Source organism: Sylvia atricapilla, chromosome 18 (assembly GCF_009819655.1).
Source record: "Sylvia atricapilla isolate bSylAtr1 chromosome 18, bSylAtr1.pri, whole genome shotgun sequence".
Classification (NCBI taxonomy): Eukaryota; Metazoa; Chordata; class Aves; order Passeriformes; family Sylviidae; genus Sylvia; species Sylvia atricapilla.
In genome coordinates, this window is record NC_089157.1 from 633,651 (window position 1) to 657,275 (window position 23,625).

General features: G+C 61.7%; 1 protein-coding gene across 3 annotated transcripts; it reads left to right on the forward strand.

Annotated features, from left to right (window-relative positions):
* The first annotated feature begins 1,055 nt into the window (after positions 1 to 1,055).
* On the forward strand, positions 1,056 to 23,042 carry ARHGAP44 (Rho GTPase activating protein 44). 3 transcript variants are annotated; one of them, XM_066331854.1, is made up of 20 exons: positions 1,056 to 1,247; positions 10,256 to 10,295; positions 10,611 to 10,715; positions 10,892 to 10,968; positions 11,890 to 12,001; positions 12,271 to 12,347; positions 13,034 to 13,151; positions 13,740 to 13,808; positions 13,881 to 13,962; positions 14,815 to 14,942; positions 15,149 to 15,260; positions 16,063 to 16,144; positions 16,493 to 16,573; positions 16,658 to 16,771; positions 16,946 to 17,037; positions 17,262 to 17,442; positions 18,301 to 18,522; positions 20,281 to 20,366; positions 20,457 to 20,783; positions 22,121 to 23,042. In XM_066331854.1, the coding sequence occupies exons 1-20, from the start codon at positions 1,195 to 1,197 to the stop codon at positions 22,264 to 22,266; spliced, it is 2,304 nt and encodes a 767-aa protein (XP_066187951.1). In that variant the 5' UTR covers positions 1,056 to 1,194; the 3' UTR covers positions 22,267 to 23,042. The 3 variants fall into 3 exon arrangements, with proteins under 3 accessions (XP_066187951.1, XP_066187952.1, XP_066187953.1); XM_066331855.1 differs by lacking the exon at positions 20,281 to 20,366 and having other exon boundaries at positions 22,121 to 22,231; XM_066331856.1 differs by lacking the exons at positions 20,281 to 20,366; positions 20,457 to 20,783 and having other exon boundaries at positions 22,121 to 22,231.
* Positions 23,043 to 23,625: the final 583 nt, after the last annotated feature.

The window sequence follows — 23,625 nt, forward strand, 5'->3', positions numbered from 1 at the left end:
GAGCATCAGCAGATTCTGTTTATGCAACACCGAGGTGCTCCAGAGCAATTCCATCAATTCAATCAATCCAGCGCCGTTCCAACCCGGGCGGTGCCAGCGCGGGCAGAGCCGTGCTTTGGGGTCTCAGTGCCCCGGGCAGACGGGGAGCATCCCCCCAGCTCCTGCGCGGGCTCTGCGGAGCCGGGGGGGCACAGAGCAGCCGGGAGCGGATTTCCCGGCTGGGCCGCGCTCCTGCTGTCCTGCCCGGGCCCCTGCTGTCCTGCCCGGGCCCCTGCTGTCCTGCCCGGGCCCCTGCTGTCCTGCCCGGGCCCCTGCTGTCCTGCCCGGGCCCCTGCTGTCCTGCCCGGGCCCCTGCTGTCCTGCCCGGGCTCCTGCTGTCCTGCCCGGGCCCCTGCTGTCCTGCCCGGGCCCCTGCTGTCCTGCCCGGGCCCCTGCTGTCCTGCCCGGGCCCCTGCTGTCCTGCCCGGGCCCCTGCTGTCCTGCCCGGGCCCCTGCTGTCCTGCCCGGGCTCCTGGGCCCGCTGTGCCCGGGCTGCGCCGCCCCAGGGGCGGTTCAAACCCCGGCGCCGAGGGTCGCAGTCCCGGGGCCGGGAGCAGAGCTGGGGGCCGGAGGGGCCGCGGGAATTCGGGGGCGATGCCGAAGGATGCCAGGAGATGCCGGGGAGTGCGGGGCCGTGCCGAGGCCGCCGAGGCGATGTCGGGCGGGTACCAGCGATGCCAGAGCGGCGCTGGGGCCGCGTCACGGGGCCCGAGGGGATGCCAGGTGACGCTGGGCGTGCCGGGGGGATGCCGGGCGGACGCCAGGTGATGCCGGGGCCGTGTCGAGGGACGCCGGGGGATGCCGGGGAGATGCCGGGGCTACGCCCAGGGACGTCGGGGTGATGTCAGGGGATGTCGGGGGTGATGCTCGGCTCCGGGCTCGCTCCAAGACCCTCCCCCGGCCCGGAGAGCCCGGCGGGGCGGGCGGCCCCGGACTACATTTCCCATGTCCGCCGCGGCCGGGGGCGGTGCGGGGCGGCGCGGGGGGTGCGGAGCGCAGGCGGAGGCGCGGAGAGGCGCAGGGGCGGCGGGGCCCGCTCGGCCCGGCTCGGCTCGGCTCGGCCCGGCCCGGCTCGGCGCCGGGCGGGGATGCGGGAGGGACGGCCCGCGGCCCCCGGCCCCGCTGCCCGCCCGCACCGCCCGCACCGCCGCCACCATGAAGAAGCAATTCAACCGCATGCGCCAGCTCGCCAACCAGACCGTGGGCAGGTAGGGATGGATGGGATGAGGGTGGGAACGGACCCTGCCCAGCCCAGCCCAAAGCCCCCATCCCTCACCGGCCCTGCTCCCGCCCGCCCCGCCGCAGCCGCACCTGCCCGTTCCCAGCGCCCTGCCCGCTCCCTGCCGGCCCCGCCGCCCCGATCCCGTGTGTCCTGCCTGCCCCACTGCCCTGATCCTCCCCCTCCCTGCCTGCCCCACCGCTCCTGCTCCCTGCCTGCCTTCTGGCGGCCTCAGTGCCCTCATCCCACGCTCTGCCCCTCCTCCCTTCCCGCCCCAGTGTCCTGATGCTGCACCTGTGCCACTGCCACCTCCTGCCTGCCCCACTGCTCCCGCTCCGTGCCTGCTTCCTTCCCTGAGCCCTGCTTATCCCACCGGCCCGAATCCCATTCCCTGCCTGCTCCCTGCCCACCCCACAGCTTCCCGCTCCCTGTGTGCCCCTTGCCCTGCTCCCTGCCTGCTCCCTGAGCTCTGTCCCCGCCGTGCCCCGCTCCCTGCCCCGCTCCCCGTTCTCTGCCTGTCCCACTGCCCCCGTACCCTCCTTTACATCCTTCTCACCCTGTTAACCCCTGCCTGTCCCCCTAAAACCGCCCTGGCCCACTCCCTGCCTCCTTCACCCACTGCTCCCTGCCTGTCCCCCTGTCCTGCCCGTCCCCTCTGTCCCAGGGCTGTGGGGACAGCCCCGGTGCTGTGGGGTGCCCCGCTGCCCTGTCGCCCCCAGCACCCCTGGGTGGCCCTGCTGGCCGTGGGGCCGGGGGCACTCTGGGGCTCTGGAGCCGGAGCCGTGCCCCCGGGAATGACCCCGGGAATGTCCCCGGGAATGTCCCCGGGAATGCCGTGTGTGCCCGTGCACGGCCAGGCCTGGGTCTGATGGTGGCTGTTGTGTAATTCCTGGAGATTTTGCAGCGGGGGGGGCTCGAGGGAAGAGGATTTATTTATTTTCCTTTCCCTTGGCGGCACCGGGGCACTGGCACAGCTGGAGCAGCGGCTCCGCATCCCCTCGGCATGCCCGGGGCTCCCGCTGCACCCCTCGTGTCCTCCCGTGTCCCCCACGGCTCCGGGGGCGCGTCCTGCTGGCTCCGACTGCCCGGCCACGGTGCCGGGAGCGGGCACGGGCTGGGATGGCAGCGGCTCCGGCCTGGGGCTGCGGGAATGCCGGGCGGGAACGGGAGAGTCGGGAGGAACGGGAATGTGGGGAGGGAACGGGAATGTGGGGAGAGAACGGGAATGTGGGGAGAGAATGGGAATGTGGGGAGGGAATGGGAATGTGGGGAGAGAACGGGAATGTGGGGAGGGAACGGGAATGTGGGGAGGGAACGGGAATGTGGGGAGGGAATGGGAATGTGGGGAGAGAACGGGAATGTGGGTAGGAAACGGGAATGTGGGGAGAGAATGGGAATGTGGGGAGAGAACGGGAATGTGGGGAGGGAACGGGAATGTGGGGAGGGAATGGGAATGTGGGGAGGGAACGGGAATGTGAGGAGGGAACGGGAATGTGGGGAGAGAATGGGAATGTGGGGAGAGAATGGGAATGTGGGGAGAGAACGGGAATGTGGGGAGAGAACGGGAATGTGGGGAGGGAATGGGAATGTGGGGAGAGAACGGGAATGTGGGGAGAGAACGGGAATGTGGGGAGGGAATGGGAATGTGGGGAGGGAATGGGAATGTGGGGAGGGAATGGGAATGTGAGGAGGGAACGTGGCTTGTCAGCTCCAGGGGCTACTGTGGGAATCCAGCACAGGAGTGGGGTGGGGATGTGGGGTAGGAATGTGGGGTGTGTGTGGTCCTAGAGTGTGCTGTGGGATGGGGCACAGGGAATGTTTGGGAACACGGTGCAGGAGCATGCTGTGGGATCGTGGCACAGGGCAGGCGGCACAGGGACCGTGCTGTGGGAATGTGGTGGGGAGCGCCGGGAGCCCGGCAGTGCCTCCCGCAGGGGAGGCTGTTCCGGGGACAGATGGTGGGATTTTCCCGTGGCGTTTGTGCCGGGCTCTCCGAGGGGCTTGGACAAGTTCCCACCCTCTGGGAATGGGGGCTGGGATGTCCCCAGGTCCCTCGCACGGCGTGGGGGCCGTGAGCCGGGCACTGCTCCCACCCCTGCTCCAAAACGGTGCCTGTGACGGGGCCAGGAGCGTCCTCCTTCTCACCTCCAGCCCGAGCATCCCGCTGCGCCCTGCCGCAGCCCTGGGAATGGCCCCGGGGCTCGGATAAACCCCCAATAATCCTCTCAGAGGATGTGCTGGGGAGCGGGGAGGCTCTGGAGGTACCCGGGGACGCGGCCCCTCTTCCCTGGGATGGGGCACCTGGAGCATCCTCGGGGCCTGGCTGCAGCTTGCAGAGCATCCTTGTTCTCATCCCGGCTCCCCTGGTCCCCGCCTCAACGTGTCCATCCCTCTTCCCACCGTGGAGTCCTCTCCAGACAGCCGGGAATCAGGAATCGTTGACGGGTTAGGGAATAATAGATGAAAATAGGGAATCAGAGATGAAAACAGGGAATCACAGATGGAAGTGAGGAGTAATAGATGAAAACAAGGAAAAATGAAAGGAAGTGGGAAATAATAAGTGGAATTGTGGAATAATACATAGAAATGAGGGATGATTAATGGAACTGAGTAATAATTAATGGAAATAAGGAGTAGTAAATGAAAATAAGGAATGAGAGTAGAACCCTGGTGCTTCATCTCCCTACAAGAGGCTCACTGGGGGACAGCACCACAGCCTTTGGGGCTCTGAGGGGGGTCCCCTCTTCCTTGTCACCAAACCCCAGTGGGATCCCCTTGCAGTGCCAATGCCCTGAGTCTGGGAATGGGGATCACTGGGGTGGATCCTGTCCCAGGCTGAGGGCTGTGCTCACACGGGGGTTGTCACCTGGGGGCATTGCTTCATCCCACGACAGCAGGGATAATGGGGAATGTAGGGACAGTGAGGACAGTGGGGACAGCAGGGACAGTGGGGACAGTAGGGACAGTGGGGACAGCAGGGACAGCGGGGACAGTGGGGACAGCGGGGACAGTGGGGACAGTGGGGACAGTAGGGACAGTGGGGACAGTGGGGACAGCGGGGACAGTGGGCACAGCGGGGACACCAGGGACAGTAGGGACAGTGGGGAGAGTGGGGACAGCAGGGACAGTGGGGACAGTGGGGAGAGTGGGGACAGCGGGGACACCAGGGACAGTGGGAACAGTAGGGACAGTGGGGACAGTGGGGACATCTGGCCAGCCCCCCTGCAGGATGTGCACAGAGCTGTCCCAGCCCCTGGTGGCCTTTCCTGCTTTAGGTGATGCGGTTTCCATACAAAAGAGCAGGAGAGAGGCGGCTGGAGAGAAGCCCCTGTGCCAGGGTCGGCAGGAGCCAGAGGGGGCAGCTGGGGGCAGCCCTTTGTCCCGGGAGGAGCCACACAGAGGGACTGGGGACAGGGCCAAGGTGCACAGGACACTCAGGCCTTGGGCCAGGTCTGGGGTCAGGGTCAAGGTCAGGGTTGGGCCAGGGCCAAGGGCAGGGTCAGGGCTGGGCTGTAGTTAGGGTAAGGCCTAGGAGCAGGCTTAGGGTTAAGGTCAGGATCAGTTCAGGGTAAGGATCAGAACCTGGGAATTGTTGGGTCAGGTAGGATCGAGCTCAGGGTTAGGGCCAGGGTCGGGTGAGGAAGTGACTGTGGCCTTTCAAAATCTGGTCTGGAGCTCCATGTCCCAGGTGCCACCACTGGGACCTTCCCAGCTCCACTTGGGCTCTGGAGCCAGAACAGAGCTGCTGTTCCCACCATGGAGAGCAGCAGCTCCCACAGGAGCTGGAGCAGGAGGCTGGAACCTCTGCTGGGCCCTGAGCAGGGGGTTATTTTTATTTATTTTATTTTGTTTCGTTTTGCTTCATTTTGTTTTATTTTTTATTTTGTTTTGTTTTGGATTAATTTAATTTCCTTCGGGTTTGAAATTTTTTTTGTCATTTCACTTGACAGAAAGAGCTGGAGATGCTCAGCCCAGCCCCACACTTGTTGCCCAGCCTTGGGAAGAATTCCTGTGCCCTCCCTGAGGGGCAAGAATATTTATCTCCGTGGGGTGGAAAAGGGGAAGAGAAATCAAAGGGTGGGTGTAGAACATTCCGAGGAGGTTCCCTGCAAAGTGCTTTTATTTTTATTTGTGTCTCTCCATCCCAGCGGGATGCCCTGGCTCCAGGCAGTGGCACAGTGACACCAGGGTGTCACCTCAGCCCCTCCAGCGGCCCCAGCAGCCCGGGGAATTTCCCGCAATGGGCTCCGTGGGGATTCTTTCCCGCGGGGATTAAATCAGGCGCTGGCAGCAGAGTGACACGCTGGGCTCCCCAGCGGCACAGAGGGAAGGGAGGACACCGGGAATGGTGGCGTTGGGTTTCTCCTCCTCGGCCTTTCCGAGCATCCCGGCCTCTGCCCCCCATCCCGGGGGCGCTGGTGGCATCAGGGGCTGGCTGTCACCTCGGGGGCCCGCAGGGAGATGCTTTTCTGAGCCCCAGGACGGCGCCACATCCAGACGAGCCTTTAAACAGCGAGGGTTTATTCATGATGCTGCAGGAATATCCGGCAAGGAAGAAGGACATTTTCTTCTGCTTGCACGAAATAAGGGCAGAGGGAAATAAAAGCGCCGCCTGGGATTTTCCCAGTGGGGTTTGCAGGAGGGAACAACACCCTGCGAATCGCTGGGCTCCCCAGCTGCACTCGGGGGCGACTCTCTCAGCAGAAACCTCTGGGATTTCGGCTCTGGAGCCGGCAGATCCCGCCAGCCCCGGGGATATTTTTATCCTCCTCGGAAAGAGGCAGCGCTGACAACCTGGAATATTCCTGGAGCGGGCTGAGGGCTCTGTCCCTGCTCTGGCAGCCTCGGGGCTCTGCAGGGGCTCCTCCGGGCCTTCGAAATGGGGATGGAGCGTGCTGGGGATGCGGCGCCCGGAGGGAGGAGGAGCAGAGGGCCCCGAGATGCCGAGCCGAAGGGCCGGAGCACGGAGCTCTCCGCCGGGAAGGGGCAGAGGATGAGGCCCGGAGCCTTTCCTGCCCTGCGGACTCTGCACCCGTTTTGCTTCGCTTCGCTCGGTTCTCCCAAACGCGGGCGGGATGGAGGGAAGCTGCTCCAGCCCTCTCTGCCTGCTCCTCCCGCTGCTCCAGGGCACAGCGCCGGTCCCGGGCTGTGGCACCGTGTCACCCGCGGGCGGGACACGCCGGGGACGCGCCGGAGGAGGCGCCGGCGGGGCCGGGTCCCCTGGGCGCGCTGGATGCTGCAGTCGGAGCGCTTTCCCGGGGGAGCTGAGCGGCGATTTGAGGATATCAATATTTCATGTTTTGCTTCTTGCCTGCCGAAAAGGCAGCGGGAAAAATCCGCGGCTCCGCTGGGGCTCGGCGGGGGCCGGGTTTGAGCCGCCGGGATCGGTGTCCCCAGGGTGGCCGAGGGGCTCAGGTGGCGGCTGAAGGAGGGGACAGCGCCGCCTTGGGTCACAATCCAGCCGGGATCACGGAGCTTCCAGGGCCGTGGGTGGCACCGAGGGGCTCCTCCTCGCTCTGGCAAGCGCAGGGGATGATGCCCAGTGCTTTACCGAGGGGCTGTGGGGGAACCTCACTCCCCTCCGGGCTTTGGGGGCTCGAGCAATCTGGATTCTCTCCCGGGCACCAGAGGGAGGTGCGGCAGGACCGGGATGGAGGCGGGCACTGTCCCTGTGTCGTGTGGGATGTGGGACAGCCCCACCCCAGGGGATCGGGATTGGCCGGGGGTTTGTGCCTCCCTCTCCAGCACTGGAGCTGTTTTTAGGCTGGAGCGAGGGAAATCAGGGAATCTGCCTTGGTAATTAAATAGTGATTAAATATTTATGGGCAGGCTGCAGCCTGGGCTGGCTGGGGCTGGGGTCAAAGGGGTGTTTGGGCAGGAGATGAAGGTGAGGGGCTTTTCGGGGCACCATGGACATGCTCTGCCTCTGGAGGTTCATCCCTGCTCCTCGTGGAGACTCATCCCTGCTCCTGCTGTCCCCACACCCCACGCTGCTTTCCCATTCAGAGATAAATTGCCATGAATTCCTTGCCGTGCCCGGAGTTTTGCTGGCTCAGGGACAAATCCAAGGCCAGCAGCTCCCTGTCATGGGTGGCCGCAGCACCAGAGAGGGACAGTGGCAGGGGACAGCGACGGCTGGCACCAGGAGATGCTCCAGGGAAGCACTGGCTCTGCTGCAGCTCGGCATGGGAAGGCAGAGAAGGTGCTAAAGGCAGTCCTGCCCCGGTACATTGCCGCTGTGTTAATCACCAGAGTGGAGCAGCCTTGCCCTCCCAGCCCGGTGTGGTGAAAGACTGGGAGAGGTGCTGGAGACTCGGCTGGAGTCTGCTGGCCGTGCTGTGAGGAGGAAGGGACAGGAGGACAGGCAAGGGACAGATCAGGTGAGCCACTGGACAACGGACAGACAGGGTTATGTGGCCGTGCTGGGGACAGGACACAGCAAGCTGGAACCGCAGAAGGAAGAGAGGAGAGAAAGAGCCAGAGTGCGGGGAGCTGCCCATAGGATCCCTACATAGGAAAGGTATGAAAGACTTCTAGATAGTGTGGTGCTGATGCTTGGAGCCCTCTGATGTTTCTAATGAAGCACTTTGAAGGCAGAGGCCATCTCGACTACGACACCTCCCCAGGTCAAGGCTTTGGAAACTCATGTATTTATTTGGGAATCAACACAATTTGCTTGACTGGGGTTGATTTCTGCTGGCAGCAGTGAACTTGTGCAGCAGCAAAAGCCGGAGCCACTCCTTGGCTTTGGCTCTCCATGGTCACTGTCCCTTTTTGTCCCTCTCCCCAGCTGCCTGCAGGGACAGAGTCCGGCTGCTGCCTGAGCAGGGCCCGGGTTTGTGCTGGGAGAAACGGCTCGGGATGGAAATTGGAGGGGAAGGGGAGGAGCAGGACTGTGTTTTGCCGAAAGGAAAGAGGTAAAGCTGGCAATGCTGGCTGCCTCTCCAAGGGATGCTCCATCAGGATGAGTGTAACTCATATGGAGGGAAGCTTTGGGGAATCAGGGAGCTGACAGGGGAATTGGGGGGTCCCTGCGCCCCTCCCTTGGGGTCATCACTGGTCCTTAAGTGGGATTGATTGGAGCAGCCCCTTTGCTTATCCCAGTCCATAAAACACTGCAGCCTGGCTGTTCTCCCTTTTCAAAGGCAAGTTCCTCCCTGGAAGGCTCCCCAGCCCCTGGAGCATCCCGGGATGTGCAGGGCTAGCACAGGGAGTTGCTCTCCTGTGAAACCACGGGGCTTTTTTACACTCAGGATGTGCTTTAAAACAGATCAAGGCCAGATTTTTTTGCTATTCTCTTTGGAATGTTTTTTTTTTTTTCTGCTTCCCAAGCACACCTCAGAGCCCAGCACAGGTTGGGATGTGGCTGCTGGGAGAGAAACCTGCCCATGGGACCTGGGATGTGCAAATCCCACCCTCCTCCTGGCTGGGAGAGGAGAAAATACAGGAAAAAAACCCTTTTTCTGTTCAAGTGAGGAAGTGATTCCTGGGGAGTGAGCAGCAGGGATGTGCCAGTGGTGCCTCACTCTCTGCCACCTCCCACTCCTTCGGAATGCTAAAAATATCCCGAGCTGGGGCTGGACGTTGTGGCTGTGCCCGTGGATATTTGCTGCTTTTTTCCCTGTTTGTGCTAATTCTGTGTCACTTCCAATCCTGTCTAAATGAGAGTGAAGGTGATTCCCAGAGGGGGAGGAGGAGAAGCTGCTCAGCTCTTGCTCCCAGATGGGCAGTTCTCCTCAGAGAGGTGCCAATCTGTTCATTTCAATAACTTATTTTAAAAATTAAAATAAACAGGGTTTGTTTAATTTAGGGGGTTTTAAATTTTATTTTTAAAATTTAAATCAGGTGCTGGGATGTCTTTTGTGCCCAAAGGAGGAAATGCAGTTCGTTTGGGGAGACTCTTGCACAGGGTGCCCAGAGCAGCTGTGGTGCCCCTGGATCCCTGGCAGTGCCCAAGGCCAGGCTGGACACTGGGGCTTGGAGCAGCCTGGGACAGTGGGAGGTGTCCCTGCCACGGCAGGGGTGGCTTTGAGGTCCCTTCCAACCCATTCCGTGATTCTATGATTTGCACTGTCTGCAAGGCTTTGGATGAGGTGTATTTGAGCTGCTCCTGTGCCACACTCACTCTCTGAACCTTTCTGTGTTTGCTCCTTATTTCCACTGTTCCATCACTCCTCTCCCTCTCTCCTTGCTGAGAATTCAGCTTGGATGGTGAGGGGAGACCAGCCTCAGGAAATAAAGGTGCTGTTTTCAGGGAGGCAGCACCAAGCTCTCGCTGTGCCCTGATGAACCTTTAGCTGGCATTGGCTGAATCCCAGCTCAAACTGACAGAGCTCGTTTTTCCAAGCGAAAGGATGCACTGAAGTTGTTAAAAACTCTGGGAAAAGGCATAAATTATGTGGATGTGATGGTTTAAATGAGCCCGAGCCGCCGCGATGCGGGGCCCTGGGCTCTGGATGCTGCGGCTCCACTGGCCGGGGACGGCGGGTTTGTGTCTCCTGCATCCCGGCGCTCCTCCCGGGACGGCGGCGGCTGCCGCGGGCTCTGGAGCGGTAAATCTGGAGCGGATTTACGTCTCCTGTGAGCACAGGAAGGGCTCTGGCGAGGCCGCGGGCAGCAGCTGCCGCCGCACATCCCGTGGGTGCCCCGGAGTGAGGAGGCTGAGCCGCGCCGACCCGCCGTCCTTGGGATGCGCCTCTCCAAGCGCTGCCGCCTCCTCCCGGGAATGCCGCGTCCCTCCTCTCCTGGGAATAACCGACCAGCGAGGGAGAGATGGGCGGCAGGCCCTGGATTGGTGTGGTACCTGGCAGTGTGCCACGGAGATGTTCCATCAGTTCCTTCCGTAGGAGATGATGGGATGGCGGGTGGGAGCAGAGATCCTGAAATCCCCCCGGCATCCCGATGGGAAAGCACATCCTGGGCTCCAGGGGGGTGCACTGGGCACTGCTGCACACCCCACAGCCCTCAGCAATGGCTCCTCTCCTCTTTGTCTTGCAGAGCAGAGAAGACCGAGGTGTTGAGCGAAGATCTGCTGCAGGTGAGGCTCCCTCACAGCCACCCCAGGGTGTCCGTGGGTGCCTGGGCACCTCCTGTGGGGGCTGCATCATCAGCAGCTCCCTGGTGGTGCCACAGCAGCCCAGGGATCCTGGGGTGGTGGGATCCCTGGGAGACGGTGATCCTGCAGTATTGGGATGCTCTGGTGACAGGATCCCTGGGTGATGAGTGATAGGATGCTCCAGTGATGGGGTTCCTGGTGATGGATGATGGGATCCTGAGGTGATGGATGATGGATCTCTGGTGATGGAGTGCCTGGTGATGGGATCTCCAGTGATGGGCTCCATCGCTCCCACAGGTGGAGAAGCGGCTGGAGCTGGTGAAGCAGGTGTCCCACAGCACCCACAAGAAGCTGACGGCCTGTCTGCAGGGCCAGCAGGGCCTGGATGCCGACAAGCGCTCGGTGAGGGCAGCGGGGCCGGGGGATCCGCGGGATCCAGGGCTCTGGGGGATCCACGGCTCAGGGGGATCCACGGCTCAGGGGGATCCAGGGATCTGGGGGATCCAGGGATCTGTGGGATCCAGGGCTCTGGGGGATCCAGGGGCCTGGCTGGGAGCACAGCCCCTCTCTCTTTGCAGAAGAAACTGCCGCTGACCACACTGGCTCAGTGTCTGATGGAGGGATCGGCCGTGCTGGGGGATGACTCCCTGCTGGGGTAAGGGGGCTGGGAGTGTGCTGGGAATGTCCTGGGAGTGTGCTGGGAGTGTGCTGGGAGTGTGCTGGGAGTGTGCTGGGAGTGTGCTGGGAGTGTGCTGGGAGTGTGCTGGGAGTGTCCTGGGAGTGTGCTGGGAGTGTGCTGGGAGTGTGCTGGGAGTGTGCTGGGAGTGTGCTGGGAGTGTGCTGGGAGTGTGCTGGGAATGCTGCTGTTCCCTGTCTCCAGTGCCCCATAACGGGGGCTCACTGCTGTGTTGGAGGGGCTGGGGGGATCTCGGTCATTAATTCTCCTCCTTGGACGGACTGGGGTCCTGTGAGCATGCAGTGTAATCTGCATATGTACACATTTATATGGATTTTTTATATCCATTTTTAATATATGTTAAGTATTTATATTTGAGTTGTTACTATTTATATTCTTATGTGATTTATCCTTATTAATATATTTGTACATTTTTATATATTTCTGTATTATAGTTTATATGGTAACATGTTTTATGAATATTTATATGTTTATATGTGATTTATTATTCTTTTTTATATCTGTTTATTTATATATATATTTAGATAAATATTTGAAGTCCATATAACTTCAGGCTGGCCTAATAATATATTATATAATACTAATACATAACGTAATACCAATATATAATATCGTAATATAGCTAATAATATATCATAATACATTATTATTATTATTATTATTATTATTATTTCATTGTGAGTGCAATACTCCAGGAATGAGCTTTCCTGAGAGCCCAGGTGCCCAGGGTCCCCTGGCTGCCGCTCTCCCCCCCCTCTCTGCTGAGGAGGGGCTGCCCTGTGGGACCCCTGGAGCCCCGGGGGCGCTGGGTGCCCCTGTCCCCGCCCTGGGGCAGGACAGTCCCGCTGTCCCCAGCCCCAGCCGCGGCTGTCCCCACAGGAAGATGCTGCGGCTGTGTGGGGAGGCCGAGGACAAACTGGCGCAGGAGCTGATCCACTTCGAGCTGCAGGTGGAGAGGGACGTCATCGAGCCGCTCTTTGTGCTGGCTGAGGTGAGCTGGGGGTCCCCGGGGACCCTTGTCCTGCCCCCATCCACCTGCCCAGGAAGTTTTGATTCCCCAGGCTGCTCCTCTCGGCTTCTGGGGCTGTGGAGGTGTGGCACATTCCTGGGAGGGAGCAGCGGGGCCGTCTCCCCGAGGATGTTAAATTCGGGAGCTGCATCCTTCCCCACCCGGCCTGCCCCAGCCCCGGGGTGTGACCCAGCCCTGGACACCTCTCCAGGGGTGTTCAGCTCCTCCTCCTGCTCCGTGTGTTGCTGCAGGTGGAAATCCCAAACATCCAAAAGCAGAGGAAGCACTTGGCTAAGCTCGTGCTGGACATGGACTCCTCCAGGACGAGGTAGGATGAGCCCTCAAGTGCTTTATAAGAAATGAACATTCCCAAGCCGTGGGCAGCTCCCTGGGGAGCAGCTCCTGGGCCCCGGCACTGCAGTTCCCTTGGGACAGAAGTCCTGGATGTGTCTCCATGGGCCTTGAGTCAAGTTCTGCAATGAGCCATGATTTCTGCTCCTGTCTGCAGAATCCACTGATTCCTTTTCCTTGCCTGCCCTCTGCAGCAAAAGTGTTTTTTTTTGTTTTTTTTTTTTTTGTTTGTTTTTTTTTTTTTTCTGGCAGAAAGGGTTATTTTGTACTTTTTTTCCTTGTCTTGGTGAGTTCTGAGGCAAAGAGCCAGGTGCCCCCTGGGTTGACTCAGGATTGTCCCACGGCACAGTTGAGTTGTCCAAGTCCCCACTCCAGCATGTCCTGGGAGAGGTCTGAGAGGCGTCCACAGTGCCCAGCATCATGTCCAGGCTCTCCCATCCCATTCCTCTCTCTTCCCACCTGCCACGGCTCCTTATGCTGCTGAAAGGAATTCCTTCCCTGGAGCCCGGTGTGTGCAGCGCTGTGGGATGGGCACGGTTGGGGTTGGCAGTGGGTGCTAAATCCCCGCTGGACTGGGATCGTCTCCGTGCTGCTCAGCCCTTGTGGCCCTGCAGGGCCTCTGGGATGTGGCCAGTGCTCTGACTGTCCCTGTCGCTCCCGCAGGTGGCAGCAGTCGGTGAAGTCCTCGGGGCTGGCCAGCAACCTGCAGCCCTCGGGCGCCAAAGCCGACGCTCTCAGGGAGGAGATGGAGGAGGCAGCCAACAGAGTGGAGATCTGCAGGGTACTGGGGCTCCTCCTGGCTCAGGGGCGTCTGTGGGCTCCCAGGCTCCGGGGAAAGCTGCAGCCTCTCCTCTCACCCTGCTCTGCACCTTCCTTCCCCCCTGCGTGTGCTCCCCCTGCTCTGGCTGCTCCCCAAAGGCAGTGGCCGTGGCTGATGCTCCCCAGCCAGGCAGGACATCCCCAGTGGCTCTGTCCCCATCCTCCACATCCCGGGGGCTGGAGGGGCTCTCGTTCCTGGCAGAACCCATCCTGGCAGAGCTCAGCACTGAGGACATCCAGCCCTGGCACTGGTTGGGACATTTCTCCACCTTCTCTGTGCTGGGTTTATTTCCATCATTTTCGAGCACTGAGGGACTTTCACCCCTTTCCCATGGGCTAAGAGGGAGTCTGAGCTCTCCTCTTTGTGCACTTTGAGGGGACCCAGACCCTGCTCAGGCTGCACTGGGGGAGGCTCCTGAACCTGCCCTGACACCCAAACCTTAACCCCGTGCCCCTCTGGCTCCTGCTGGGACTTGGAGCTCCCTCCTGGTGGCTCGGGCAGGGTGGTGGCACCAGGGGAGGGACAGTGACGGATCCTCTGTCCCCACAGGACCAGCTCTCGGCTGACATGTACAATTTCATGGCCAAAGAAGTCGACTATGCAAACTATTTTCAAACTGTAAGTGCCACCCAGCCCCAGGGCTGTCCCTGTCCCTGGCAGTGCGGTGACCCCGGTGCCGTGTCCCCACAGCTGATCGAGGTGCAGGCCGAGTACCACCGCAAATCCCTGGCGCTCCTGCAGAACTTCCTGCCACAGATCAAAGCCCAGCAGGGTGAGTGCCCACAGCTCTGCCTGTGACAGCCTCTGTGACCCTGCAGGGGTCTGAGCAGCCTCCCTTTGCTTGCCCTGCCTGCACCCCGCTTGTCCCGGTGCTGGGAGGGGATCTCATCCCCATCCCACTGGGCTGGGGGAGCAGGATCCATCTGCATGGAGAGGCAGAAACCTGCCCCAGGGTGGTGAGGGTGGGCAGGGCTGGCACAGGGTGCCCAGAACAGCTGTGGTGCCCCTGGATCCCTGGCAGTGCCCAAGGCCAGGCTGGACACTGGGGCTTGGAGCAGCCTGGGACAGTGGGAGGTGTCCCTGCCCATGGCACATGTGGCACTGGGTGGGCTTTGAGGTCCAAATCCAAACCATTCTGGGATTCTGTGGAAACCGCCATTGAGTGCAGCTGGAATCCCACCACTGAGGAGGAGTTTGGGGGGGGGTATCTCTGGGCTGGGAGCCCGAGGTTGGGCCCAGGCAATGCCTCAAAAGCAGCAACTCCCTGGGCCAGGGCTCCTGGTGCTGCTGTCACTGCAGCAGGGCAGGGAGGGATTCCTAGTTCATTTTTCTCTCTATCCCACAAAATATTCCTGCCTTAAACTGTGGTGGAAGAAGGTGAGGATATTGCAAAGCTTTACCTGTTGTTACCCCTGTGGAAAATGTTATCCAGCTCCTTTGAAATCCTGTGATGGCTGGAAAACATTTTGTTTGGATTACACCTTTCAAAAGCACTTCCTGCCAGGTCAGGGGTGCAGGGTCCTGTTCTTCTAACAACACCCATACAGAGAATTTTGCCTCTTGGGGAGGGGCTGCCAGATCTGGCATCACCCTCCCTCTCCTCTGCCCCCTGTGCCCATCACAGAGGCGTGGATGGAGAAGCCCTCCTTTGGGAAGCCCCTGGAGGAGCACCTGGCTGTCAGCGGGCGGGAGATCGCCTTCCCCGTGGAGGCCTGTGTGACCATGCTGCTGGAATGCGGGATGCAGGAGGAGGTGAGTCCCTGCTGGGATGAGGGATGCTGAGGGGATGGGTCCCTGCTGGGATGGGGGATGCAGGAGGAGTGGGTCCCATGTGCCACCCTTGCTGGGCACGATGGAAGTGGTCCCAGGTGTCCCCAGGGCAGGGTGAGGAACTGGGGGGCTCCAGGGACATCCCCAGCCCCAAGCCTTGTCCAACACTCTCCGTGTCCTCCACCCAGGGTCTCTTCCGAGTGGCCCCCTCGGCCTCCAAGCTGAAGAAGCTCAAGGCTGCCCTGGACTGCTGCGTGGTGGACGTGCAGGAGTACTCAGCTGACCCCCATGCCATCGCAGGTGGGGCTCCTTGGGGTGGGGTGGCACCTCCAGGCACCCCCCAAGGGCACCCTGAGGGGGATCAGTGGCACCCAGTCCAGCTGGAGACCAGGATCCAGTGGTGCAGTCCAGGGGATGATGCTGGGTCTGATTTTGTTCGGTTAATTTTGTCATCAATTAACAGCCTGGCTGATGGGGCAGGGTGCCCCCTCAGGGAGCAGGAAGGTGACACAGACTGGGACAGTGGCAGCCCCAGGGAGGTGCTGCCATCCAGAGGGACCTGGCCAGGCTGGAGGTGAAGAAAACAGGGATACAACCATCATCAGACATACTAATGAGGGTGGCACTGATTAGAGGATCTCTGCAGGAGCAGGGAGAGGTCAGGAAGATTGACATTAACATCAAACTTCCAATCTTCTCTCACCTCCCCAAGCACAGATCCAAACCCTTGGGGCTGCTCTGGAGTGTTGGCTGGTCTCCATGGCCTCCCTGCTCCCCTCTGGGAATGGGGGCTCTGGCAGGCACAGCATGGAACCCAGAAACATCCCTGAGAAATGTCCCTGGGCATATCCCAGGCACAAATGAGTGATGGAGACCTGGGGAAACACCTGGGGGAAGGCACTGAGCAGCTGCTGGGAGGGACTAGGGGGTGACAAGGGGGGTGCTGGGGGTGCCCCAAGCCGGGGAGCCCAGCGGGTGCTCTGGGGTGTGCTGGGTGGGAAGGCTGAGGGATGTGAGTCCAAGTGCCCAGGAGCAAAACCACTTGGTGCCCAGGAGCCGGTGCCACCCCAGTGCCAATCCCTGTGTCCCCTGTGTGCCACAGGAGCCCTCAAGTCCTACCTGCGGGAGCTGCCCGAGCCCCTCATGACGTTTGAGCTGTACGAGGAGTGGATCCAGGCCTCCAAGTGAGTCTGGACGTCCCCGCATTGTTCTGTGGCATGGGTGGGCCAGCCTGGGGCCCCATGGATGGTCTGGGGTTTTTCTGGCACAGTTCACAGCATTTGGGGTGTTTCCTCTGGGCTCTGAGAGCTGTGGAATGGTGAGAGGTCCAGCATCCAAAGGGTTTCCTTCTCCTTGGGGCAGGTTTTGGGGCTTAATTTACTTACTAGTGTACTTACTACTTGCTTTATTTACTTAATGATGTTGGTGGTGGTCTGAGGGGCTCACAGGGTCCCCAAGACTGGGGCTGGCGGGGTCCACAGCCCCGGGGCAGGGTAGGAATGGGGGTGATGCCCTGTCCCACCTCCCTGCAGCATCCCAGAACAGGAGAAGAGGCTGCAGGCTCTCTGGAACGCCTGCGAGAAGCTGCCCAAAGCCAACTACAACAACATCAGGTGAGCCGGGGGCCAGCAGGGCACGGGGAGGGGACACAGAGGGGGTGTGACCACACACCGAGCCCTTTGGGATCTGCTCTCCAGGTACGTGATCAAATTCCTGGCCAAGCTGACCGAGTACCAGGACATGAACAAAATGACCCCAAGCAACGTGGCCATCGTGCTGGGGCCCAACCTGCTGTGGCCACAGGCCGAGGGGTGAGCGCTGGGGGAACCCCGCTGGGATCCTGCTGGGAGCCCTGCTGGCAATGGGATCCTGCTGGGATCTGGCTGGGAGCCCTGGTGGGAATGGGATCCTGCTGGGATGCTGTAGGGAGCCCTGCTGGAACCCTGCTGGCCTGCAGGAGTTGCTGAGCTGCCGTCCCCCTGCAGGAACATGACGGAGATGATGACGACGCTGTCGCTACAGATCGTGGGCATCATCGAGCCGCTCATCCAGCACGCTGACTGGTTCTTCCCGGGAGGTAGGGAGTGCCCGCAGCCCGGGGACAGCTGGGCTTCCTGGCACCTCCTGGGACGGGGCTCAGGGCTCCCAGGTTTGGTTCTGCTTGCCGGAGCTCAGACAGGGCTCTGGCCAGACTCAGCACTGAGCCTGGCGCAGCTTCTCCAGCACCCCGAGCACCCCTGCAGCACCAACACCCCCAATCCCCCCTTCCCTGAGAGCACCCAACACCCCGTGTCCCCCCAGACATCGAGTTCAACGTGACGGGGAACTACGGCAGCCCCCTGCACGTGAACCACAACGCCAACTACAGCTCCATGCCCTCCCCGGACATGGAGCACGGCGAGCGCCGGCAGCACGAGCAGGCCCGGCGGCCCCTCAGCGTGGCCACCGACAACATGATGCTGGAGTTCTGCAAGAAGGATGGGTAGGGATGCTGACACCTTCGGGGAGAGGAGGGGTGGCTCTGACACCATCCTGGCGGTGGCAGGAGAAGATGCTCAGTGTCACCTTGGGGCGGGGGGCACGGAGCTGGTGGAGGTTGGGTGGTCCCGGGGTGGAGGGGACCCCCTGCTTTCCATGCCAGGCTCTTGAGGGTGCTCAGGGTGGAAGCCAGGGCTCCGTGCCTGCCCCCAGCCTACTGCAGATGGGAGCGGGGTGACACGGGCTGTGCCATGCCAGGGACAGGTGTCCTGGTGTGCTCAAGGTCTGCAGGATTTGCTGCAGGGGAAAGCTCCCCATTCCCAGCCTGGGCATGGCCCCCCTCCACGACACCTCACGGGGACCTCAAACAGTCGAGTGGGCTCCGGAAAACACCCCAAGACTCTGCCCAGCCCAAAAAGGTCCCGTTTCCAGAAGATAGCCCAAGCTGTCCCACCACTGGCATGGCCTGGTCCCTGCTCAGCCCCCTGCCCCATCTCTCGAAGCCCCTCGGCCTCCTTTGCCTGGCAGTGACCTCTCCCCGTGCACTGTCCACTTTTAGGGGCTTTTCACATTAATAATCCTTTGTTTCTGCCCACGCAGCCTTAGGAAGATCCAAAGGTACCGTATCCTCTGCAGGCTGCTGGGAGGGTGCTGGGTGGGTGCTGGTGCCTGCTGGTTCCTGGGGAAGGGAGAGGTGCCCAAACCCATCCCGCGCTGCCGCCCCCCTGCCATGGCCCTGTAGTTCCATTCCAGCAGTCTCCCGGTGGAAGAGGCATTTTTAGGGACCCGGAAGGGGGGGTGAGGGGGTGCTGGCGGTGCCCTCCCACCGGACAGGTGCTGACCTCCCTCTCTGTGTCCCCAGCATGGGTGTCAGGGTGATGGACACCTCGTGGGTGGCTCGCCGAGGCACCTCAGCGGGGCGCAAGGCCGCCTCGGCCCCCCCGAGCGCGCAGCCCCCGGCCCCGCCCGCAGAGCTCCCGCCCACGCCGCACTCGCCCATCCCCGAGCAGTCGCCGGAGATTTCAGCAACGCCCTCGCCGCCTCCCACCAGCTTCGGCTTCCCCCCGGCAGCCGAGCGGACAAGGTAAGGCCACCGGCACCCCGTGTCCCCACCCCGGCACCCTCCCCGCCACTGAGGCCAGCAGGAAACGAGCTCGGGAGAGGAGCAGCACCTTTAGGGCAGCAGGGGAGGATGTTCAGTATCTCCGGGAGAGGAGCAGCACCTTTAGGGCAGCAGGGGAGGATGTTCAGTATCTCTGGGAGAGGAGCAGCACCTTTAGGGCAGCAGGAGGGGATGCTCCGCATTCCCGCAGCCATCACCACATCCCCTTCCTGCCATTCCCATGAGAACCGTGCTCCCTTCAGGGATTTTCCTGAGGGCCCCTTGGCCGAGTGTCACTGGGCTGGAGTGGAATTTGGGCTCGAGGTGCTGCAGGAAGGTGCAGAGAAAACCCTCAGGGAGCCCAGCGCCCTCTGAGACCTTCGTCTGCACGGGGTCTGAGTCCGACTTTAAGTTTGCGCAGCTCGTGTGGGAGAAAACGCCTAAAGCCCACTTTTCTGCGCCAGAAGGGAAGCAGATCCGGGCCGGGGTGCTCACAGCCGGGGAGGGGCAGCCCCGGGAGGGTCGTGCCGTGGGACGAACCGGGGGGATCCGGCACCACGAGAGCTCCCGCGCCTGCCAACGCTTCTTCTGCTCTTTTATAATCCCCCCCGGCTTCCGTGTCACTTCTGCCGTTTTTACGGTGCTTCTGTACCTTTGCAGCAGGCCTGACCCGGCGGCTGCCCGGCGCCCCGGGGACCCCCCGAGCCCCCGGCGGCGCTGCCCGCTCTGGGCTCAGCCGCTGTGGCCGCGCTGCTCCCGCAGCCTCCCCGCGCCCGCCCCGCTGCCCGCCCGCCCCTGCTCCCTGCGCTGGCCCCCGCTGGCCCCGTGGCACTGTCCCCCCCTGTCCCCGTGGCTCCGTCCCCTCCCCGCGCCCCCCGTGCCCCGGGGCAGCCGCCCGCCCGCCCTCGCCGCAGGACTCGGCGCCCCGAGGTAACCGCGGGCCCCGGGGGCTGGGGGTGTCACCGGCCGCCCAGGGGACCCTGGGCCTGGGGAGGGCGGGCAACCAACGGCGGGGGCTGAGGAAGCGCCGGGGGGCGGGAGGGGGACAGCGGGGACCGAGCGCTGGGTGCGGGAAGGAGCTCACGGCTCTCCCTCTTCTTCTTCTTCTTCTTCCGCTGTTAATTTGCAATTTTCTTTTGTATCGCTATGGCTCATCCTTTTCGTTTTTCTTTTTTCTTTTTTTTTTTTTTTAATTATTGTTATTATTGTTTTATTTTAAATAATATTTTCATGATTTTTGAGTCTTCTTTACCCTGTTAATTTTTCATCCACCTTTATTATTTAATCCTCTTGTATGTTTTGGTTTTAATTTTATTTTTAATTCTTTGAATGTTTAATCTTTGATTTTCATTGTTTTATTTCTATTTTTAATTTATTTTCATCTAATTTTATTTTTAATTTTCCTTATATTTTTATTATTTGCCTTTTTCTGCTTGAAAATTTTCCTTTCCCTTTTGTGTTGCCGTTTTTATTTTTTCTCCTTTCCTCTTATTCCTTTTCCTTGTTTTGTGGGGTTTTCCCTTTCTTCTTTTTTCTTCGATTTCTTTTTTTTTTTCTTCCCTTTTCTTTCCCTCTTCCCCTTCCCTTTTCCTCTTTTTTTTTTTTTTTCCCCATTTTGCGAGTCTTTTTCCTTTTTCTTTTTGCCCCTCCTCTTTCCCTTCCCCTCCTCCTTCCCTTCCCCTTTCCCCGTTTGCTGTCTCCCCCCCTGTGCCGGTTCCGTGCCCCGTGCCGCCGCCCCAGCACTTTCAAGCCCCCGGAGGTGTCCCCGGGGCCGCCCCCCGCGCCCGCCCCCGCGGCCGAGCAGAGCCCGCACTCGCTGCGCAAAGGTAGGAGCGGGGCGGGCCGGGGGCTGGGGGCTCCCCGCGGGGTCCCCGCGGCCCTGACGCGTGTCCCTGTGGCTGTGTGTCGTCCCGCAGGGGCCAAGAAGCTGGCGCCCATCCCGCCCCGGGCGGCGGCGGGGGAGGCGGGCGGGGGGCAGCCGTCCCCGGCCAGCCTGTCCCCGACCCCTCCCAGCACCCCGTCCCCGTACGGTCCCCCCGGAGCCTCCCCCGGAGCCGGGCCGCCCCCGCTGCTGCCGTCCCCCGCCGCCGCCGCCGCCCCCCGGGCCCGGGCCGCCCCCAAAGCGCGGCCGCGGCCCTCGCTGCCTCCCCCGCCGCAGCCGCCCCCGGCCGCCCCCGCGCCCCCCCAGCCCCCGGAGCCGCCCCGCCTGGACACCGCGGGCCCCGGGGACGGCGCGCTCACAGGTAACCCCGGCCGGGAGGGGCTCCCGGGGGGGGGACAGAGCCCCCCGGCACGGGGACGGTAGCCCTGAGAAGGTGGTGATGTCCCCAGGAAGGTGGCGCACCCTCCCCGGAGAGCTGGAACTGTCCCTTGAAAGGCAAAACTGTGGCCCGGAAGGTGGCAGTGTTCCCCAGGGAGGCGACAATAGCCCAGGCGAGGTAGAACTGGCCCCAGGAAGTTGGTGACGTCCCCAGGAAGGTGACAATAGCCCAGGCGAGGTAGAACTGGCCTCAGCGAGGTGGTGCTGCCCCAGGAGGGTGCCAACAGCCCCTGAGCGGGGCCGTGCACTCAGGAAGTTGCTGATGCCCCTGGAAAAGTGGAACTGTCCCCAGGACGGTGGTGATGAGCCTAGGGAAGTGACAATGCATCAGGTTATGTCCCCTGGAAGGTGGCAGTGTCACCAGCAGTGTGACATCCCCGGGAGCTGTTCTGCTGTCCCTGCTGCTCTGCCCTGCCTGGCCCGGGGCTGTGTCGGTGCCGTGTCCCCCCGGGGTCCCTGTGCTGCTGGAAGGGGACAGCCATGGGCTGCTTTGGAAGTGCCAGGTGCCATTGGGGACCGTGGAGGTCACAGAGGCTGGGGGAGTGTCCCAGTGTCGCTTCCACGGGATCTGGCAGGGCACAGGGCTCTGTCCCCTGCGTGCCCGTCCTGCCCGTGAGGGGTCGGACAGGGCGAGGGGCAGTGAGGGGCCGGTCACGGTGTCCCCAGGAGCTGGACAAAGGCTGGTCCCCACCTGCCTTAGGCTAGCACTGGCATTGATGTGGCTCTGCCATCGCATGGCTGTGGGCCTGGCGGGGCCCCCTGGCATGGATGCACCCCTGGCATCACCCCTGGCTCAGGTCCAGCTCCCTGTCCCACTGTAGGACAAGGCCCCTAAGCCACATCCTGAGAAATATCCCTGAGAAATTTCCTGGAGCAACGTCCCTGAGCAACATTCCTGAGAAATGTCCCGGAGCCATGGCCCTGGGCACTGGCGCTGAGCTGGGCAGGAGGCGCAGAGGTGATTTTTCCACCTGAGGGGGTCGCTCTGCTCTCAGCAAGGGACACGGTGACACCACCTGCCTGTGGCTGCGGTCATCCTGTCACTTCACACGTGCAGCCTCCCCCTGCGGGTCTCCTGGGAGAGGGGACAGCGGTGTCACCTGCGCTCTGTGGGACAGAGCTCCACGGGACGGGGGCAGTGTGTGGGGACAGCTGGTGTCACCGCCCAGGTTCGGGTGGCTTCCACAGAGGGCGGTTTGTTGACACCCCTGGCGGTGGCACTGACACGGTGGCTGTCCCCATCACGGTGCCCTCCCGCAGGTCTGCTCCGTTTTGAGGTCCCCTCCCTGCACGTGTCCCCGGATGCCCTGTGCCGGGAGCCGCCCGAGGCAGCGCAGAGACTCTCGGGGCCGAGCCTGACCCCGCGACAGGAGGAGGAGGAGGAATCGGAGAGCACAGCCCTATGACAGTGTCCCTGTCCCCAGGCTCATCCGTGCGGCACCCAGGGGCCGGCACTGGCCACCGGCACCGAGGGCCACGGGCCAGTTGCGGGCGGCAAAGGGCCCGGTGTGGGGGCGGCCGCCGTTCTTTAGTTCATTTTCGTTCGCCTTATCCAGACTTTGCCTTTGAACCGGGTGCCTGCCCCGCCCTGCCCCACAGCACCCACGACCCTGGGGTGGTGCCACCACGTCCCCCGTGCCCCGAGGCGGGTGCCACTGGGTGCTGGCCAGGTGACAAGGAGCTCGCCGGCGCTTTGCGATGGGATTTCCTTTCTTCGGCTTCTTCCCCCTCCGCTTGTTTGGGAGCAGGATGGGACCTGACCAGCAATAACCTGGGGATGCAGGATGTGCCCCCCCTGGCTCTCGGGGTGCTGGCAGGGGAGGTGCACATCCCTCAGCACCCACTGTCCCCGGGGGTTGGTGGCTTTGGTTGTGCATGCACAGACAAATTAACCTTTTATCCTTTCCAGAGAGAGAAGATCTATCTATCTATCTATATATATATCAGCAGAGATATATATATATATTCTATATTTGTAGAGAGAGAGAGAGAGAAATTATAGAGAGATTTGTTTTATCTGGAGCCATTCCCGCCCGGCCGGGGCGAGAGGGAGGATGGAAATGGCAGCGCTTCGCCCCCGCCCTGCTCGCGCCGTTCCCCCTGCCCCAGGTGGGCACCGGGGGGCACCAGCACCCCAAAGCAATCAATAAATCCAATAAATCCGTGTGCCACTCGCTGAGAACTGCCCGGAGGCACTGGCCTTTGCTTCCTGCCCCGGCCTTGGGGGGAGCATTTGGAGGTGGAGAGGGTTTGGGTGATAAAACGGTGGTTTGGTATTTTCTGGGGAATGTTACGGGTCTGGTGCTGTGGGATGGGGTAGGGTCAGGCGTGGGGGGGTCACCACGCTCTCCCAGCTGCCGTTGTGGGGTGCAGAGCAGTGGGGAGGGCCCTGTCCTTGTCACTGCCAGCACCCATGGGTGCCCCAGGGAAACTGCCACACCCAGGGCTGCCGAGTGCCTGGGTGACAACACGCGTGACAATCGTATGTGTCCCCTGCCCCAAGCAGGGCCCGCAGCCAGGGCAGCAGCAGTGGCACAGCAGGGACCTTGGCCTGGAGCAGCCTCCAGGAAGGGTTGGGCTCTTACACCTTCCTCTTCTACTGGGACCTGGGCCCGTTTCCATCTCCATCGCTTCCATCTCTGCCCACCACCTCCACCCCACCTCACTCACCCCAACCTCCTCCGCTTCCACCCCAATCCCCCCTCCTCCACACACATCTGTTTCCACCCTGATCCACCTCCATGTCTACCAGCCCCCTTTCCTCC

What these genes read in the sequence shown, in the direction of transcription:
- ARHGAP44 (XM_066331854.1), top strand. Translation starts at nt 1,195, where the DNA reads ATGAAGAAGCAATTCAACCGCATGCGCCAGCTCGCCAACCAGACCGTG. An exon ending in GGGGATGACTCCCTGCTGGG is followed by an intron (nt 10,969 to 11,889) that starts GTAAGGGGGCTG and finishes CTGTCCCCACAG; the next exon opens with GAAGATGCTGCGGCTGTGTG. An exon ending in AATGCGGGATGCAGGAGGAG is followed by an intron (nt 14,943 to 15,148) that starts GTGAGTCCCTGC and finishes TCCTCCACCCAG; the next exon opens with GGTCTCTTCCGAGTGGCCCC.